Here is a 21,768-nt window from a genome sequence, read left to right as displayed (position 1 = left end):
GATCTCTGACTACGTAAACTTTGGATGAAATTAAGACACGTCTTTTTTGTATTCTTTTACAAAAGAGTACAGAATTAATAAGAATCTTAAGTCATTTTTAGGGTTCCAAACGTGAAGGGTGTTGTCATCCTATTACGGTACCCTATAATATCGCTACGCTGTCCGTCAGTCTGTTCGTCGTAGGGCTGCAACTTAAGAACAGTAATAAAATACACGTTGCACCCGAGGCAGGCGAGGTGGTGTGCGAGTCCGACTTGTACTTGGCTGGTATTCTAAATGAAAACGTCAACTTATCATTTTGAAAAATTAAATTAAAATAATACTATCTTAATCTAAACAAACTTACATAAAACATAACATGTTTCGTAGATGCTGGCTGCGTTCCCTCTTTGAATTGCTAAGCTAATTCTTTGTTCGAGGAATTATGAAATTGTTATTATTTGCCTATATCGATGATTATTAAAGAACGTTAACATGCTTTCAAAAACAATATTTATTCATTTAAAAAAACTAATAGAAAGTAAGGAAGGTCAAATCATCTTATTAAAAAGCGGCCAAGTGCGAGTAAGGTTTCCGTTTTTACCCTTTAGGTACGGAACCCTAAAAAAGGTAGAGCTGCCTTACATTATACGTTCTCTACTTAATTGATACGCACAAAGTTCACGACTTAGATTAGCATTTTACTCTTACTTAAGTCTATTTAATTACCTTTGCGATCCACATAACCGCTCTCATATTTAGTAACAGCTGGGCTACTACGAAACTCGAAGTTCGTGTCGTGCGGTCCCTCTGACACTTACACTATTTAATACGAGAACGAGAGGGACGGTTAGATACGAACTTCGAGTTTCGAATTTCGTAGTAGCCCAGCAGATACTATCTGACACAAACATTACGCACGCTTTAATCACTGTCTCTAATGGACTTAGTTGTTTAATTATACATTTAGGTGTCGGCATTTATGTAGGAGAGTAATATAATTCCTGTTTTTATTGCAAGAGCATTTAAGATTATCTAGTAGGTAGTATTATTACTTACTTCTTCGAGAGAATCCATGTGTTGTATGGTGGATACAAACTCAAAGGCGGACCCTTAAAGGAATGAAAATGAACCTACCTTAACAGAATTCCGACTTATGATCGTGAATTGAGTCGTTTTATTTGAGTTAGGTATTATAAGCATTTAATTTTGTTAAATATTTTTTTAAATCAGAAGTTGATACATGACAACTTCACACATTGTACTGTTGTAGCCAAAGCAATGTTTACGGATAATAATGATATAACTTGGGTCTGTAGACACACGACTCAACTCGTTGTTGGCCGACTTAGCTTGTTTATGCTATGTCATAGGTATGTCATACTAGGCAAATACTATTACATATACTCGGTTAGTCGGTACTGGCTTGGATTGAGTGGGTATTCTTGACCCAATGTCTGTGAGAAGCGGTAGGTAAATGTAAGTAATTTCGTCTCTACAGAAAACTGAATTCGTTTAGTGAACATTTAGCAGGCCCTTGTATTTCATTGTGTGTCAATTGTGTTTGTTTACTTATTTTGTACAATAAAGAGTTTACATACATACATACACTTGTAACAATTTTGTCGGTTATTACTTATGCTATAAGTATAATTAACCAATTTTAATCCTAGGCCAGACGGAACCTTGTCAGCATGATATTTAGGTAATTCGATAATCATCATAATAGTCAAATAATAGTTATTTACTATGATAAAGTTTTGCGGTGGCCCAAGAATCAAAATAGTTGAATGAATCAGGTTTAATTGTTAATTGTGAAAATAAAGGCGTAACATACTTATTTACTTATGTAGTTAGACAAAGCTCGCTTTATATTAAAACTAGCTTTTGCCTAATTTATTAATATTTTTTGAATTCTGAATTGAAATCGTGAATTTCTGTTACCTCGGGAACGGGAAAATAACGGGAAAGTAGCCTATGTATGTCACTCTCTGGCCCATAAATTATCTTTATGAAAAAAATCACGTCAATCCGTTGCTCCGTTTCGACGTGACAGAAGGACAAACACACACAATTTCACATTTATAATATTAGTATCTATGGCTAAAAACAATCAAATCTTATGAAATGTTAGGCTTTGAAATATTAAAATGATATACTCGTAAAAAAGCCACGGGCACCTATCTATTATTGTGCTATAAACACTTCACCTTTGACTTTTTGTCAAAGCTCAGTTTGTCTAAACAAGTCAATTAGCGTATTCAAGCGAAAATGGTGAATTGTGATAATCTGACTATAATTCAAATACAGGAAGCTGACGGATGTAAACATTTTCAACTGGAACGCGCCAGTGGATGACAGTAGGTATTCAAAAATTTACCCGCTCGATTCCCAAACATTTCATACCCTAATTCATCCATTTCAATATATGTCCGTGTAAACGGCAAACAAATTAGATACCTAGATAAATCTCACAACAAAACCATATACATATAGATGAAGGCACTCTTAGTATAAAAATACACTTACATAACTCTTGGGAAACAAGATTTTATTACGTTTATGGGAATTTACAATAACCATTCTAAACTCGTTGACATCATTATGCAAAATTATTGAGTTCTAACTCGTCAGGCCGCATACTTAACTCGGTCCCACATATAAGACGCTCTCCAATACACCTATTTAAGGAAGGTTAAATTAATAGAGGCGGCCTACCCTAAGTAGTTCATTGACTGGATTTACCCATTCATCACCATGACACCTAAAGCTGTCTGTTAAACCTTTTTTCTTCTTAGTCTATTTTTATCGCTGTCAGTCCTTAAATCTAATAACCTTTAAACGACCAATTCTTGTTATTTATTTATTTCGAACAATCGATCTAGTTACTTACCGGATAACCCGTCTAAAATCGAGTTTAGCTCGACATTTAATCGGGCTAATTCGTAGCTCTTCATCCCGGGGATATGCAGCAGCCGCCGACTTGCGTTGCTCCGGGAAGAAGGGCGAATTAGCCCGAAACATAAACTCAATTTCAGACGTGAGTTATCCGGAATCGTTCAAGCTTGGTCTTATCTCTGGTAAACCGCATGTTTATGACTTTTAGCCCGAACGATCTCGGTCACCCAGGTGTTATTCATAAAATCGTCCCGCCTTCTAGTTCTTGGTCTACCTTGTCGCCGCTGACCACTCTCCAGCACCAAGTGGCCGCGTGAGCCTTCTTCTGAGGGCACATGCGATGAACACTCCACCTCTGTACAATTTTAGCTTAGTCTTTTTCTCAGTGTCATCTTTGCGTGCTTTAGAGTCCAATCCTACTCCTACTTTCAGACAGTGTTTAGCTAGTATTTTGAATCGCGACATGATTGCATAGCACGCGTGAAAAAGCTCAACACGTATCTGATCGTTCAATACGTACGAATATGAAATAACTACTTAGACTTAAGCTTAAAATGATGGCATCGACCCTTCTCAACGTAATTTTGCAACTTTACCTTGGAGCAGAGCGTCGTTACCGGCTTCTGTTTGTTTAATGGCTCCCCATTATGTTGGAATTAATTCCGATACTTAAGTAGCCGCGCGAGCTGGCTCAGGGCCGGCGGGTGGAGCACATGACTCGCGTCCTCGATACCTCAATCCTACTAATATTATATGCTAAAAATTGTGAATGCTCGTTACTCGAATCCTCCACTCTAAAACGGATAGACGGATTTGGAGATTTGGTTTGTAGATAGCTGAACTTCTTTATTAACACAAAGGCTACTCTTTATCCCGATATTTCCGTGGGATTCATATGAAATCCCAGAACTTTAGCTGCTAAGTCTAGAGACAAGGAAATTTGCATGGGCTTTCTTCATATAACTGAAATGAATTAATGGAAATTCTCATGTGGGAAATTAGTGAAATCCTGGAATTTCAATTCGACTGCCAGATCTAATGGTTTACGCTAGCGTAGCCGCGAGTGTAGGCTAGTATTTTAATCAACCCATCAGACTACGTTTACACTACTTTTGTGGTAGGGTCGTGTTTATGACTGGAGTCTTGACTCGTACCCAAAAATCCGCACCCGGAGAGATCGCGACGTGAGGCGAGACGTGGCGCAAGGCAAGACGAGAGTGCTCATTCACACACGTTTCTCGTGAGCTCGTGACTTGCCGACTCGTCTCAGCACTCGGGGCTATCAAATATGCGGTTTTGCTTCTCAAAAGTCTCATATGTCCTAAAGACTTGCCAACTCGTCTCGGTACTCAGGGCTATCAGATATGCGGTTTTACTTCTCATAAGGCTAATATGTCCTAAGGTCGTAGTACGTATACGGGGCGCAGAGAAGGTTTCGCGAGCAAAAACGAGACGAACCTTGTTGGATATGAACAAAAACATGCTAATTGTTGTCTACTTTAAGCAGGAAACATTCCTGTTTGGCTCGGCGAGGCTTTGGATCAACGGGATAACAGTATTTAATGCTCATACTCAAACTTAGAACCAGTTTGTCTCCTTTCAAACATTCTTATTGCATGCAAAAAATATGCTAAACCTCATTGATAAATGGTAAACATAGAATAGGCACAGACACTACTCGTGATCCAGTGGCTAAGCTAGTAGCTGGGACGAAATAACAGGAGTTCGTTAAAGGTGATCGTGGCCGACAATCCGTAGAAAATATGTCTAATATAATATATATACTCAGCGGTACAAAATTTGGTCCAAGCTTCATACAAAATTACGTATACATCCTGTCGCAAATAATAAATTGAGACGTACACTCAAACAACAAATTGAATCAAATGGAACCTCTGTGCTCCTTATGTCATGTTGACATCCCATACCTACTTTTGTCAAGAAACCTAGTGAAATTTGATTATTAAAAGGTTCCACCCTGGTACATGAATCAGTCACCCATGAATGTGCAGTCAGCAGCCGAAGTAAATGAGCGGTTGTGAAGTTCAAAGCAATGACTCTACCTGCCAAGATATTAAGCATATGAGCTAATTTGGAGCTCAACAAGCACATTCTGTTTTGCTGACTGTACTGAACTACCAATTACGTAATTGAAAATCTCCGTTGCAACAACAACATTCAAACATAAACAAAAAAAAACAAAATGAAAAATTGCTTCTTAATTACTTCGTGTAACCTTCAATATGGCTATTATCATTGAGCTGATAGCGATGTAGGGATTATTTCATCACTAAAGGTTGTCCAATCAACGCCTCATCAAACGATTAAGGCTTTCATCATGTTAGCTTAAGACTGCTCGCAAAATATCAGCAGGTACTTGCAAGATCACCAACATGTCTCTACAATCATCACATCAGCAAATAAATCAAGAATGTCTAGGTACCACACAAGTCACAACACAGAACTTACTGTCAGTTAAGAAAGTATGTCTTTTCACAGTGTGAAACTGTACAGTTAGGAGTAGGTACAATGAAAAAAATATGCTATTTTTTTTTATATAAATATACTGTAACTAGAATAGACTGAAAAAAAAACCGGAAAAAATGCAATACACGTAAATATTCATATAAAACCGGCCAAGAGCGTGTCGGACACGTCCAAAATAGAGTTCCGTAGCCATTACGAAAAAATTAAGTACTATTTACTCTACTATATTTACTCTTAATCTACTAATAATTCTCAAGAAAACTTAATCGTTATAGTTTTCCTTGTAAGTTTGATATACTTACTACCATCCTGATTTTTACACCCACCGGTTTAGATTTTAGAGGGGGGGACGCTCGATTTTAATGAAAATTTGCACTTTACAAGTGAATATTTTGTAAACAAGTTACTGAATCGAAAAATCGTTTTAGCAACCCCCTAATGGTTTGAAAATACCTATCCAACGATACCCCACACTACAAGGTTGGGTGAGAAAAAAAAACACCCCCACTTTACGTGTAGGTATGGGAGGTACTCTAAAAAAAATCATTTTGTCGGCATAGCTTACATATATATTCATGAAAAATTACAGCTTTCTAGCATTGATAGTCCCGAAGGGCAGACAGACAGACATGGCGAAACTATAAGGGTTCCGTTTTTACCATTTTGGCTACGGAACCCTAAAAAAGGTGGGAAATGAAATTATAAAAATAGTTACAATAAGCTGTGAGGTAGTGTAGGGCCCCGGATGGGTAGATCCGGGTTCAATTCCCAGTTGCCAGCATTTCTATGTCATTCCCAGAGTTTTTAATTATTTCCAAGACATGGCGGACAGAAAAGATATTATTATTTTAATTATTCTAGACTAGTACGCGCTAAACTGTCAAAAACTAACGATTTCTAAACAAACAATAGTAATCCACTTTCGTCCAGTGTGTTCCAGCACTTAAGAAATGAGCAATTTTTGATGAAAATTCGATGACATCATATGGTAATTTAAGTTATTATTGAAAAATCAAGACTAAGGAAATTATCAAAATGATGGGTGAACCGAATATGTATTTTTTTCATACGTGTTTATGTTTTTGATTGGATCCTTGTTGTGGATTGCACCCACGGACGGGCACGTCCTTTGATGCAAGCGAGACTTATCTCTACAATCGATATACAAACTAGACGCCACACAATACAATCACGAGCTCGGTTTCGCAATCTAGCCTTCGTCCGTACTCCTCAGCATTCGATAACTAACGCACAACTTATTACTCAAGAACGACAGTAAGTTACGATGGAACCTACAATCGCGAAACGCCTATAGTCAGCCATCTGTGCACCCTTCTAATTACCGTTTCACTTTTTTTTTTCAGCTAGCCTATTTTTGTGTCCCACAGCTGGGCAAAGGCCTCTCCTCTCTTGCTCCACTCCTACCTTCCCTCCATCTCCTCTTCGGTCTGCCTCTATTACGGTATTCCGTAACAATTTTGGCCCAACGTTCTGGGTTCATTCGACACGCATGTCCAGCCCAGTCCCACTTCAATTTGGCCGTCTTTACGCCCACCGTTTCCCTTATTTTCCAAAAAAAGCAACACGGTAATTAGACCAAGTGCATACAGATCTGGAAAAAGAATAGCAGCCATTCTCATTAATCTGTGCATTCAAGTGTTACATAATTACTGTGTTACTAGTGTGAGAAAAGCGGCACGGTAATTAGACTGGTGTAAATGAATGAAAATGGCCGAAAACCTTTGCCTGGAACCAATTAAACTTAACCTTATTGGAAAACTGACGATGCTCACACAGAGTTGTGTACATTCACAATTTTTTGTCCGAAATAAAAAAGTGGGCGCTAATCGTTGCCCGTCGTGCTATCAAGTATAAGATTTGGTTAACTTCTTACGAACTAATTTAAACCTTGACCCAACTGATTGAGATTTAATTTAATTTCATTCTGACAGTAGATTTATATGATGGTTATGATTTAATGCAGCCGTGTGTGTGCCATCTTTGCAAGGCGAACCCCACTAACAGTGAATAAAATACACGATATCGATTTGACTAATTGAATCTCCAGTTACTATTCTTATGATTATACTAATACTACTATTTTATTCTTATGGTTACTATTCTTATTATTATGTTCTTGTTTCTTTGCGCGGTAGAATCCGGAATACGGAAATTCGTCGAAGAACTATAGTCACTGACATAGCTGGAAAAATATGCAAATTGAAGTAGTAATGGGCAGGCCACATCGCTCGAAGAACAGATAACCGTTGGGGGAGAAAAGTCCTCGAGTGGCTACCACGAACCGAAAGACGAAGCGTTGGCAGGCCTCCCACCTGGACTGACGACATCGTGAGAGTGGCGGGAAACCGGTGGATGCAAGTGGCGAGTTGTCGTTCATTGTGGCGTTCTAAGGGGGAGGTCTTTGTCCAGCAGTGGACGTCCTCCGGCTGGTGATGATGATGATGATGATGATGATATTCTTATGATAATCACTTCCTTAATATTATTATGAACGCGAAAGTAACTCCGTTTGTCTATTACTTCACCTTTAAACAAATCAAGACGAAATTAGGTTAGAGATAGTGTATCCTAGGAAGGACATAAATAGGATAGTTTTTCCGTAACATCGCGTAGTTCCACGGGATAGCTAAAAATAAATTCTTCGCAGACAGAGTCACGGCCAAAAGGTGGTTAAGCATATAATTTGGACGATGTAACAATAGGCAACAAAAAACTTGTCGTAAAATTGATTTAGGTAACAAAAACACGTATCATAAATTGAGTTTGTTTGTTGGTGCCGTGTTAGGAGACTTAGGTAGATGTTTTTGCACTCGGCTACCTAAATAATGGCACGCATTTGCAATGTACTCATGTGTGAAAACGGCAAAGCTTTGTGGTGGAGTTGCGTGCTGATCGACGAACAATCGCACATCCGTCTGTCACTTCCAAGGTCTCCTCCGCAATAATTCGAGCTTCACATCAAAATGGAACCTTATATCTTAAAGGTTTACAGTCAACATTCTTTTCACTTAAAAAAATTAAGTTCGCACCTTGTGTTAGTGAACTAGCGAATTGTCCGTCGTGCGACTCTTAACACAGTCCCGCCTTAGCACAATCACAGCTCATTATTAATATTTGTGCAATTCAATGCAAGTTATTATAAAGATAAGTTCACAAAAGAACCGCAATAGGCCATCTGTTTGAAGATACTCAATAAAATCGCAAGGAAAAGCGCAATGTAACATAGGTAAATACTTAACCTTTTCGACGCCAATAACGACTCATATATACGCACCGTAGGTTTCAAGCCAACGACCTATATATACGTCCATTACTTCAATGCAAAAGCAACCTTTGTTCAATTGTGGTAAGGCTCAATTTTAGGCATTGCAATATAGAAGCCTGGCGTACGGTGATGTCTTTTGTATTTGTTGACGTGGCGGCGAAAAGGTTAAGAAAGTCGGCATGAAGGTTTATACTTTAGAATAATTCTCAATCGATGACCATGACAACCCAGCAGGGCTACTAGGAATTTCGAAAATCGAAGTTCTTATCATACCGTACCGCCGACGCTTATAAATTATTTAATACGAGAGTGAGACGGACGGTACGATACGAACTTCGATTTTCGATTTTCGTAGTAGCCCTAAAACGATTGTGATACTAAGTGCCTTTAACAATAAGGCCTCCGACTCTGTGACCCATGAAGCGATTAAAAGAGTCTTTATTTAAGTTATTTTAAAAGCTGTACACAAATTGTACACACACTGGTGCCTACTGCCACATTCTTAAGTCAGGTAACGAGTTTATCAAAGAGCACTTCAAGCGAGATTTCGACAAATTAACGTCTGACCGCCTCGGGGGAATTGTATTGTTAGTAAATAACAATTCGACGTACTAGTACATTATCGTCCGGCGATCCTTGGCCCAGTTCACACCTCGTGACCGACGCATCATTTGGCCTCAGCGACACTTATTAATCGGACTAAATTTTACCAGTGTCGTGACGCCTCTTAAACTTTAGGGTAGATGCAACTCTGCGAGTAACTTCTCGGGCCCTACTACGAAGTGCAAATTTCGAACTTCGAATCTTGCCGTCCCCATCCCGCTGAAGCTAATATTATTTAATACGAGAGTGAGAGGGACGGTACGGTATTTCAAGAACAGCAGTTAGGTATTTGTCAACACGCAATATGACATTATCATAGCGCCACCGGTCGCGTTAGTTACAATTAATCACAAGCCAAATTTGTACCAAGGATTTATTACCATATTGAAATCATATGATTCCATATTTAAATGGAATTATTTTCTACATAGGTCAATGATATTAAGTATTTAATTAGATTTCAACGCAACCAAACGTGGAACAGCCGAAGCAAGATAAGTAAATCTACGAATTAATTTAATATCTCTACACAGTACATCTAAGCCTACTTCTTGTAATTAAAACCGATTGAAATACTGATGATCGTGTTCTATGAATAAATAACTGGAATGTACGCAAATGTTCGGTTAAAGCCCTACCTACTACTCCAAATACGTCCGTCAGCTGTCACATTCGATTTAGCACCTGATAAAGGTTACGCAAGGCAGAAAGGTCGCTACAGTTTACATATCAGTGTTATATAACTACTCCCGGAACCTTGCTCGTGCTACGGATTTGAGCATTTAGCACCAGATCTCAGGACCAATGTCACGATCGTAGTTGCGTAACCGGGCACTCGACCCCTTGCCGAGGGTCGCAAGTATTAGTACGTGAGTTGCCGTATGTGTGTAAATTATTATTCACTGGTATTTATTTATTCATGCAGGCATCTATTACGTGAGGTTAGAACATTGTGACCTCACAACAATGTTTATTATTTATTTGTAAGTAGGTAAGCACATACTGGCGTGTAAGGACAGTATGCTTGTGGATGAGTGTTTTTAATGAAGAACTCTACATGCTCTACACGTAGAGCTAGTTTCATTTATGTGTGAAAATATAGAAATTTCATAGTTAATTAATTGATTTTGATTATTTTAAAGGACCTAGGTGTGTACAGGTAGCAGCAGAAGTGATAAGCGGTGGTGATGTTCAAAATTACTCAAACACACCCTCTTATTACTTTGGCAGTAGAGTTGCAATGTAGACATTTTGGAGCAGTACAACCATACACTTCTGCCGCTGTTGACGTTAATTTAAGAGCATTACGTAATGCTGTCATCTTGACACTGTCAATCAATAGCAATGTTCTTCTTCTTCTTCTTCTCTTTTAAAATATGGCTTTTCTGTCCTAATTAATAGGACAATTTCGCCAGTGTCAAAGTAAACTCTCTTTGAGAGGGACGTTGTACGGTGGTTGTAGTTTTTGCAACTTGATAGTAAAATTCCAGAAACCACGTGGACACAACTTGCGCATTAAAAAATGTCAGACACGAGAGAAATATAGAATTTTGTGATAACTGTTCACTGTTAAGGTTAATCGCCGCATGAAACACTATCAAAATTATACTTCAACTAGCCAAAGAAACAGAAATAGCAAAATTAGATATTGTCTACATCCGCCATGTTCGAATGCTACAAATCGAATCCAATAGCAACGTGTTCGTAAACCTCTCGTAAGCACTCGCTATCAATCATGCCACTGACAACGTGCCCATAGGTACAGTTGAGGAAACTGAACAAACTAGAAACTCCAAATCCTACATAGTAAAAGCGTCCCTGATTGTACCTTACCCTACTTCTACCCACAATACTTAACCCTGCCTTCTTCCCCAGGACCAAAGGAGTTCTTCTACCGAGGGCACAACTACTTCTACACGGGGCACGTGCCCGCGCTGGCCAACAAGAAGTTCGACTGGCTGGACGGCCGCAATGTCTGCCGCGAGTACTGCATGGACCTCGTCTCCATGGAGACCCAGGAGGAAAACAACTTGATATTCAAGCTCATCCAGCAGAGTAAGTCAAAGCTCCTACTTTATTTTGTGCGAGCAAATAGGATACTTAATGATAAGCAAACACCAAATGGATTGAAGACGCGTTGTCAGCCTACAGGGACAAATTGAATACTTACGTCGTACCTACTTACCTGCTACCTACGTAACCCCCAGTTTAATTGTGTCAAAATAAATGGAATTCCTAACCCAAGGCTAACAATTTAATTTTTTAGGGTTCCGGAGCCAAAATGGCAAAAACGGAACCCTTATAGTTTCGCCATGTCTGTCTGTCCGTCCGTCCGCGGTTTTGCTCAGGGACTATAATGCTAGAAAGCTGTAATTTTGCACAGATATATATGTAAACTATGCCGACAAAATGGTACAATAAAAAACGGAAAAAATATTTTTTTTGGGTACCTCCCATAGACGTGAAGTGGGAGTGTTTTTTTTTTTTCATCCAACCCTATAGTGTGGGGTATCGTTGGATAGGTCTTTTAAGACTTGCTAGGACGATTTTTCGATTCAGCGATTTGTTTGCGAAATATTCAACTTAAAAGTGCAAATTTTCATTAAAATCAAGCGTCCCCCCCCCTCTAAAATCTAAACCGGTGGGTGGAAAAAATTGAAAAAATTCAGCATGGTAGTAAGTATATCAAACTTTCAAGGAAAACTATAACGGTTAAGTTTGCTTGAGAATTATTAATAGTTTAAAAGTAAATAGCAGCCTAAGGTATAAAATATACCTAAACTATGGAAGATTCCGTATAAAATACGGAATCCTTAGAAAACTATTACTCAATTTTTTCGTCATGGCTACGGAACCCTTTTTCGAGCGTGTCCCACACGCTCTTAACCGGTTTTTAACCCTGGAACGAGCAAACTACTCTTAAGTCCTACTAACTACTGCTTGATTAGCTGTTGTAATGGTACGTAGATCCGATAGCCGTAGGTATCTAACCAACGATTTGTCATTGCAGATGACGTGCCTTACATCTGGACGTCGGGTCGCCTCTGCGACTTCAAGGGCTGCGAATCGCGCAAAGACCTGGAGCCCAAGAACATCTTCGGGTGGTTCTGGTCCGCCAACCGCGAAAAGATGTCGCCTACCAACCAGGCGAGTGCCCACTGTTCTTGTTAACACGTTCGGCCCCGGAAACGATCCACTAAGCTCTTACGCTATGCCTGCGCATAACCCACAGCAGTCATTTCTATGCCAGTGACACGTATACGTGTCACAGACGTAATACATTCCGATGCCAGTGACACAACGTCTGTGACTTTTTAGTTCTTACTCCTATGCCAGTGACACGCATGTCGTGTCAAAATAATTTCGTACAGTCACCAGCATTAATATCTGCCACAGCGGAGGGTGCAAAAATATCTGACACGTCCTTCCGGCCCTAGAAATAGAGTCGTATCAGATATTTATGCACACTTGTTGTGTCAGATATTGGTGCTGGTGACTGTACCTCCTAAAGGCTGGCATAGCGTAAGGGCTTAGCGGAACGTTGCCGGAGCCGAATGCGATCCACTAAGCTCTTACGCTAGGCATAGCGCACATCCCACAGCAGTCACAAATACGTGTCACTGGCATAGGATAGGAGTAAGAACTAAAAAGTCACAGACGTTGTGTCACTGGGGCCTAACGTGTTAACAGTAAAGTTCTTTGCGTATAGGTAGTGCCACCAGAGTTGAAGTCGCGCACACAAGACCATGACGTGTAATGAAAGCAGGATTTTGACATTTACTCATACATTTCATTCATTGTCCTTTTGTGCAATCAGTTCCTTTTGTAGCTGTGTGTGTAATCATTCACTTCAACTCTCGTGGCACTACCTATACCTAATGTCTGTTACCTCTTTACGCTTAAACCGCTGAACCGAGTAAGATGCATTTGGGTATGGAGATAGTTCGAGACCCAGGGACGGAGATAGGATAATTGTTATCCTTGAAAATTGCAGTTTTCGCGGAATAGCGACCCGGGCAAAAGCTAGTTTATAATATTAAGTAAGGATAATTGGTTTCCTACTTATTCTCTATCTTAGACGTTACCAGTACACCTAATGTTATGAAGATCACAATTATTTTGTTCTTGTGTGTTAATAGATGGCCCCTTATCACAATCAATTTCACAATAATCTCTCTGACAAATGTATGGAATGACATTTGCAACGAAAACGTTCCAGTTCTACACGATACTATATCTTTCTGCAGAGTTTAACATAACCCGTTCGACGTTACAGATCCCCAACGGTTGGGGCTACAACCCCTGGTCGCAGACTGGCCACAAGAAGCAGCGTCAGCCCGATAACGCTGAATTCGACATCAACCAGACCGCAGAGTCCTGTATGAGCGTTCTTAACAACGTCTACAACGACGGCATCGCGTGGCACGACGTCGCCTGCTACCACGAGAAGCCTGTCGTCTGCGAGGACTCCGAAGAACTTCTCAATTACGTCGCGAGCACCAACCGGGGCCTCCGTCTGTGATCAACTAACGTAGGAACTCACTACTTATAATAGGAACTTTGAATCAGGATAGAACAATTACAACAATAAAGTTATCTGTATTGTGACATTCAAACCGCACATGTGAATTTCAGCGGTTTGTGACTTAAGATAGATTAAACATTTAAGTTCAATTCCGCCAATATTGTTGCTTCTATCTTTGAATGTTGTAAGGTCACACTGTGGTCGGCGCTAGGATCACGCCGAGCAACGCCCATTTAGCTACGAAGTGACGATTGACATTTTAAAAATTAACATATCTCTAAAAATGTTTTACTATCCTTGTGAACACTTTGATGAGAAGAGTTTGGTTTTGTGGCAGCTCTTGTGAGCTGTAATTTTGAGGTAAATTTTAACCTTGCCTATATGATGCGCCACGGCAAACAAGATTTCTTATTTAACTAATCAGACGTCAACAATTACAAGGATCTACAAAGATATTTATTATCACCGCACTTCTAGTTTACCATAAATCTCGAATATTCCCCAGCTACACTGCCTGTTTCACAGAGTACATTCTGTACAGAAATTTAATATAAGTTCTAAATAGGATGAATTAGGTTTACTGCCTGAGGGACGAATTTTTATTTGTATATAAAATAAAAACAAGAAAGATAAATCAACACGTTTTATTGTAACATTTGTCATCGACATTTACCTTAGTCTTAAATGATTCACAACCCTTGGTGACTTAATAAGGTAAGATTAAAGCTTATTGCTATTCTAATAAAAATAATTTGACTGGCTTCACACTTTTACACATAAATGTAAATAATGGCATATAAAAGTTGAGATCCTACAATTAGCATTCCAGAAAACAAAATTACTGTTTTCTTGAATGCAACTATTCAAAATAAAGTTTTAAAGCTATAATCCTAGCTCTGTAGGTACTCTACATTATCTAAACGTAATATCTATCTCAAATAATATTTATTTTCAAATAGTATTTATTTTCAAATAGTAAACACCAATAAATCTTTAACAAATAATCTCAACACTATTTAGCCAGGGACTTTCTTAAAATCACATCTTAGTAATTGACAACGAAAATACTTTTTCAAGCATGCCTACAAAAATATGTATATTTATTCTAGTAGGTACCTACTTACTCTTATCTGCGCAAGTATTGAAATTTAACAAAATATTTTACACTGTTTTTTTATCTGTCTCAAAACACTTCAAAAACTAGAGCAATTATTAATAACGTTTAAGTACATGTGTTTGAGAAAATACAACAAAAAACTATTTTACCTACTACTAGGTGCTAACTGAAATCAATAACTCTTTAATATTCATAACGATGGCCTTGTTTAAAGATTCAACATCTTTAGAAACATGTCATACTAAAATAACATAAACGCAAAAAAATAACATGTTCAATGGCAACACAAATAACAGTTCCGACGGGCCTCCACACTCATGCGCGAACTAAATGAAACAATAAATGACAATAGGACAAAACCTATAGTTCTATACTATAAAAAACAGACCTAGTTAATAATAAGATCAGCAAATTGAAATTATAAACTAAGCAAGCCTTGGTCTCTATCCGACATCAACAAGCAACATTCGTATCTCACTCTTACGCTATCATAGTAGACATAAATAATCGAAGTGTCCGTGACACTGAGCTACTTAATTTAAGAACATCGCGTAAAATCGAATGGGTACTTATTTGTCCCTTTCAAACACATAAACATAACAATTAATAAGTGTGTACGAGATAGAACGAATATTTTAGCGAGTCTATCAAACACTATCCGTTTACTGAAATAGAAGTTGAAATCTATTCTGAAATTCGGAGTTTTTATCATCCGTCCCTCTCACTTTAGTATTAAGCTTAGTTAGCTGGAGCGGGACGGCACAATACGAAGTTCGCATCTTGATTTTCGTAGTTAAAGGCTAGCCGGTACGTATTTGTGCTTATTATTTTATTGCTTGACTGCTCCGTGTGGTTCGCGCACGATTGTGGTGGGCCAGAGACTACCACGGTCAGTGGTGCATAAGAGGGTCATGCGAGTATTAACCTTCAGTCATCTTCAGTGAAAGACATGCTTAATGTGAAACATAATAATAAACAATACTTACATAAGTTGCGACATGCGCATACTTAAAACAAATATTTTTAACTGAATTAAGAAGACAGCTACTTATATTTATTAATGTAAGACATACGTAGCTTTTACAGTCAACAGATAGCTATCATGATCATGATGTTTTAGTAGTAGTAGGTACATAAATAAAGAAATCAATAAAAATATAAAACCTGTATAGAACAACCTATAGGATAATGAGCTCAGGGATGGCCTTTTAGGGTGGCGAGTAGGGCAACCAGCCCCGGCTACGCTGTTGCAGGGGGGAGTTTTAAAAAAAAGTACTCTTTAATTTTTCTTGAAACTTTGGAAAAAAAAGGTTTTTCCTACTCGGAATCAAGAGCACAATCGATTAAAATCATTTTAAAAAAATGATCCCATTTTTTCATATAAAATGTATGAGTCAGTTTTGTCACGCCCATACTATGAAAAAAATGCCGCAAAACTGACATTTTTTTAAACTATCGGAATCTATTGTGCTCTGGATTCTGAGTACGAAAAACCATATTTTTTCCAAAATATCAAAATTTCTTAATGATGCCATGCAATACTTAAATAAAGAAATACGTCACGTCTAATCTGTTATTGCTCAGCAAAAAAGAAAAATATAACTTTATGATACTACCACGACATGATAATGTCGAAAACTGTAAACTTTCAGACTAAAGGTCTCCTTAACCACACAGAGCATCAGATCACAATGTACACTTCTAAAAACTTTCCTCAAAGTCGTCATAACGGCCATCGTCCAACAGATCCGTATTATCCTGAAGTCTCGCTCGATGGCGAGAAAAAGCGCGACCCACGGACTTTCGATCCTTGTACCTCTCACACATAATGAGATCGCGAGTCTTATTAATGAGCATATTCAAAACATTGATTTCCTTTCCATGTTCTTTGAAATACATACCAGAGTATTCTTCTATCTCGGATGGAGTGAGGCGAAACTTCTGAGTCTCTTTGTTCACAACAGTGCTGCCATCTTCTGATTCGGAATCTAATTCCACATTCAGTTTAGGAGCGCTCTCGGCAATGGTTCGATATTTGAGGAGGGTTGTTGTGAGCGTCATGGCGGGCAGTTCTGTGTTCGGCACCATTTGTGGTTTCAGCAAGCATGCGTGATGCTTTCGGCGGCTCACGTAGAATTCGGACAAATCTAGAAATGGGCACCAATCAATCAATTTAGCCATTGAAACATCTTAAGATTGGTTTTTGAAGTCTTTTTGTATTTTTTTTTTCTAAATTTGTTACTTTGACGGTCATCCCGTGAAATCCATATCTAAAATACAAACAGAAACAGCAGGGCTACTACGAAACTCGAAGTTCGTTTCGTGTGGTCTCTCTGACACTTATAGTATTTAATACGAAAGCGAGAGGGACGGTACGATACGAACTTCGAGTTTCGTAGTAGCCCAGCAGGGATGCACAGAAAAAAAATCAATGGCGCGGCGCAAAAAGTTAGGGACTACTGTATCCTCAGGACACGTGACGGGTCAACCAACTAAATGATCATTAGGATGGCTGATTTAATGATAATATGATACTATCTGTAGACAGTCGTAAAGTCGTGTGGCCATCCCACCCTATATACGTCCCACAGGCCTCCTCTCAGAACAAGAGGGCTTGGGCCATAGTTCCCCAGTGCAACTTCACACGCAGCATTGAATTGCCTCGAAGGTCGTGCAGGTTTCCTCACGAGGTTTTCCTTCACCGCAAAGCTCGTGGTAAATTACAAATGTAGCTCCGCACATGAATATCGAAAATCTCAGAGGTGCGAGCCAGGGTTTGAACCCACGACCCTCTGCTTGAGAGGCGATAGGTCAAACCACTAGGCCACCACCACCACTGATATGTTTTGTTTGTGTGTTTAGTAGATAATATATATACCTAGGCGTCTAAAGGCGAGAAAAAGTATCTTCAAAATCACGCTTTAAAGTTTTATGAAAATTCAATTTTAATTTGCATAGAGCAAGGTTTTTTTTTTTTGTAAGCCGAGAGTTACTTGATTCTAAAATTTTTCGATTACCTACCCAACTTGCCACCCCTAAAGTCGTCTCCGACTTAAGATGTAGGTACAAATCGCGCGGTCTTTCTGGATATTTTTGCAAGAGTTGATCAAAATGGATGATGTATGGATATGTGGAATGTGATGTAAGCTTCCGGGGATGATCTATTGATCCTACTATGTGAGTCGAAGGAAAGTCCAAATTCAGTTACTTTTGTTTTCACTTTTCATAAAAGTATTTACGACTAATTTATGTCTAAGTAACACAAGGGTTGGGGAACGACTGGCGTTGCGGGAGCTTCGTCCCGCGTTCCGAACCCCGCCACAGGAATTTGCTGACGCTGTTCATATTCCAGTGCAAACGTACTAGGATATGAAGGCGTCGTATGTCCCTACAGATACATACATACATAATAGTGTGTATTTTCACCACTGTCAAGCAAATCTTGAAAGGTGGCTACGACTTTTTGCCGAGTAGAAGCACCGTCAAGAGCCTCCAGACGTTTTCAACCGATGTGCCGCGCATATTTTCAGATGTGCCGCGATCGCCGCGAAGTGTATGCACTCATTCACTCACTCGCGCGTATCATGTATAAAGAGTACAGTCAAGGGCAAGAAAGTCGTGTATACATATTTTTGTAACTTTGGCCGTGTCGATATCTTTGCCATTGACTGTACACGGCACTAATAAAAGTACTTTTCACTTCTCATGCTATAACAGTAGGTCAATATAGCCTTACGAGGCGGGAGTAAAGTGAGTACTTTAGTCCCCAGGGAGTAAAAGTAATTAATACTTTAATTTACTTTGAGTGACTTAGATAAACTCACAGCCAGTACTTGCTTAGTTTTTGGCATACAATAAGATTGTGTGTGCACCATTTTCACATTTTGTGCACCATTTTTGACATACAGCTTGCCCATAAAGAGTAGAAATTAAAAAGTTGCAACACTGTAGTGTCATCCCTTTCAAACCAGGGAGCAAAAAAGGGAGGACACTACAGTGTTGCCACTTTTTAATTTCTACTCTTTATAAAACTGTGTGTTGTTTATAAAACTGGTAAGCCAGTTTTATATTCTTATTATTTTTTATAGGAGGTTAAGGACTTCAATGTTCTATAATAAAGCTTTACTTACTTTTCACATAAGCCTCAGGGTTCCTCTGTAGGAAAACTGGCCATAACTCCATCAGATCAATGAAATTCACCGTCCCTTCACCAGGAATTTCAAGGTATAAATCCCCAAGCACCTGCAAAAAAACAAATGATTGCCTATCAACATAAGTACAAGTTTTTTTAAACAATCGTAACAAATGTTAATACTGTGATTTTGAGTGTCTGGTTTGTTTTTTATTTAATTATTACGATTTCACGTTTAATGTACTCAACCATAGGTATGTGACGAAATTTGGTATGGAGATAATTAGAGGTCCTGAAAAGGAAATAAAAAAAAAAGAAAATTGGAATAGGCGCAGGCGCGCGATAAACGAATTATTTTAAAAGAAAATCATTTAAATATTTTAATACATATTAATAATACAAATGATGCTCTAGTCAAATTTGATGTTTTATGTAACCTTCCTTTAACATTCTTTAGTCTTCCTTTAAACTTTTTAGATATTAGATTGATTTTAATATTCTGTTATTTAGACAAAAAAAAAACTAGACCATAAATAGTATTTGTCATGGGTGCTTACCACATCATTTCCCTTTGTAGACATAATTGCTATTGGCACAAAGTATATAGCTTTACTAGTGGTGATCAAGTTTTGCCCTTTGTGGATTGCACCATCGTTCCAGGTCATACATACCTGGTTTTCAATTTCACATGTTTCATTTAAGAACTGTAATATAGAATGTTTCTTTGTAATCCATGCCATTTAACAGCAAACTATACATAAATAACTTTACAGACATCATATATGATCGAAAATACCTACTATATTATAGGTAGGTAGGTACTAGGGTTGCTAACTATTTCTTGTGCAAATATAGTATGTATTATCCAGGCCAAGGTATAAAAAATATAGTAAGTACTTTAAAAAAAAACAGTATGTTACAAAACTAAATGCCTAGAGATTTTCAGTTAAGTATTAAAAAAAAAATTGAAAAGTTTGCCAACCCAAACCATCTTTTTATGGACTGCCGTTTTGGCATACTTTATATTTCTTCAACAGTATATACATACACAGAGTCAAAATATAGTACAATACTAGATATTTAGTATGGTTGATGTTATGAAACAAACAATCTGACTTTAACATGCCATTAAATTAAATTAAATTAATAATTAATGATATGCTTAAATTATGTTGTTCCTCACAATTGGCATGCATGCTATTCATGATTTAGGTTGATTTAAGTATTAGCAAAAAGGGTTACTTGATAATATATGGGCTATGGTTCATAAGTAGCGGTTAATAGCATAATGTAATGTAGTTGCCATAAAGAAAAAAGTTATCATACTTTATCAATTGGTACAACCCCATGAATACTGGCCTCGAACACTTTCGAAGGCAGTTTTTTAAACTCTGAAGACAGAGGGACATAAATGGTGCTTTCTTCTGGCCGCAAGAAATACCCGCAGTCAATGAGCCAGAACAGAACCCGGGACTCCATGCTGACCACAGCTCGGGTCCATTTATTGCCATGCCATACAGCAATATACTGAAAATAAAGAATATAAGTTTTAAGTACTATTTAAGGCAAATGGACATAAGTAAAATATAATATAAGAAATTATAAATTTACTCAATACTCAACTAAGTAGAAAAGGAAAACTAGACACCTGATACAGGACTATGACTTCTTTCCAGATTGAAATAAAAATGTATTGATGAAAGGAATGAAAAAACTTACAACATATTTTGCTTCCGCAGCATGAAATTTAAATTATAGATTAGCCTATTCTAAGTTGGGAATGTTCTGGCAAGTAGTGAACCAAGTTCTTGAAACCTGTGTTTTTATAAAATAAAACGACTATTGTTATAAATACTTACTTGACCATGATTTAAGTCTGACCACTCTGTTTTAGAACGAATTGAGCTAAATGATGAATATTCGGGCACACACGAATCAATGTTTACATTATCTACCGTATCTCTTTTCAAACAGTGAAATGAGAAAGGATTCGAAAAAGTTGGAATAACAATATTCATTATAACTCGAGTTTATCCAAAGTTTATCTGAACTAGGATCCTTTTCCTGATAAAAACTACAAACTACATACACTAAAATGCAAATCAGCAAAAGCAAACTATGAACATAACAAAACTCGTTCTCGTTCATCTATCCATCTGTCAAACAAAACGATATTTCGCGATTTTCGCGGGAATGGAAACCTACAATACAATTTTTCAAACAAGTTATCATTAATTATAGCGCCATCTGTTCGATATGGTTGGCAGCAACACTAAAAAAAGACGGTCAAACTGTAGTTTGAAACAAGAAAACTAGATGGCTCGCAAGTCAATTAACTAACGAGATGATCTAATAAATATAATTTAGTTAATTAATTTTTTACCTACGCTTTAATTGTAATCAGCTTAACTCAACAACAATCGTAATATTCTTAGCTTGCTAAGTCATCAAGGCCAAAAATGGCCTTTTAGTGACGAAGTGACATCTAGCGATAATTTGCTAAACTTTTTCCTCAGCTATATCGACGAAAAAATTCTTCGCCAACACACATACACTACCGTGCTATCATGTTTTGATACGAAGAAATAGATGGCGAGAAAAAAAAAGATTTCTATGAAGAATGCAAAAACCTTCAAGAGAAGAGGCTAATTAAAAAAAAAAGGCCTACCTATAACCTGTCGAACCATTACAAAAATTACAAAGGACAAGCATTATTGGTGCTATCTAAGATATAACGTGTC

General features: G+C 38.0%; 2 protein-coding genes across 2 annotated transcripts in view; one reads left to right on the top strand and one right to left on the bottom strand.

Moving 5' to 3' along the window:
- Positions 1-14,412, top strand: part of slf (C-type lectin domain-containing protein slf) — a 31,774-nt gene extending 17,362 nt beyond the window's left edge. Inside the window, exons 3-5 of the mRNA XM_074085406.1 lie at positions 11,129-11,308; positions 12,264-12,400; positions 13,530-14,412. Coding sequence (XP_073941507.1) covers positions 11,129-11,308; positions 12,264-12,400; positions 13,530-13,775 — 563 coding nt within the window. The 3' untranslated portion in view covers positions 13,776-14,412. The remainder of the gene's footprint in view (positions 1-11,128; positions 11,309-12,263; positions 12,401-13,529) is intronic.
- A 323-nt stretch (positions 14,413-14,735) lies between these two features.
- On the bottom strand, positions 14,736-21,195 carry LOC141426477 (uncharacterized). The gene is made up of 5 exons (XM_074085405.1): positions 20,887-21,195; positions 20,354-20,554; positions 19,585-19,731; positions 19,026-19,137; positions 14,736-17,042 (listed from the first exon to the last, which is right to left on the bottom strand). The coding sequence occupies exons 1-5, from the start codon at positions 21,043-21,045 to the stop codon at positions 16,597-16,599; spliced, it is 1,065 nt and encodes a 354-aa protein (XP_073941506.1). The 5' UTR covers positions 21,046-21,195; the 3' UTR covers positions 14,736-16,596.
- Positions 21,196-21,768: the final 573 nt, after the last annotated feature.

This window comes from Choristoneura fumiferana, chromosome 3 (assembly GCF_025370935.1).
Source record: "Choristoneura fumiferana chromosome 3, NRCan_CFum_1, whole genome shotgun sequence".
NCBI classification, from domain to species: Eukaryota; Metazoa; Arthropoda; class Insecta; order Lepidoptera; family Tortricidae; genus Choristoneura; species Choristoneura fumiferana.
The sequence above is the reverse complement of the archived record's forward strand: the minus strand, read 5'-3'. Positions and strand labels throughout refer to the sequence as shown.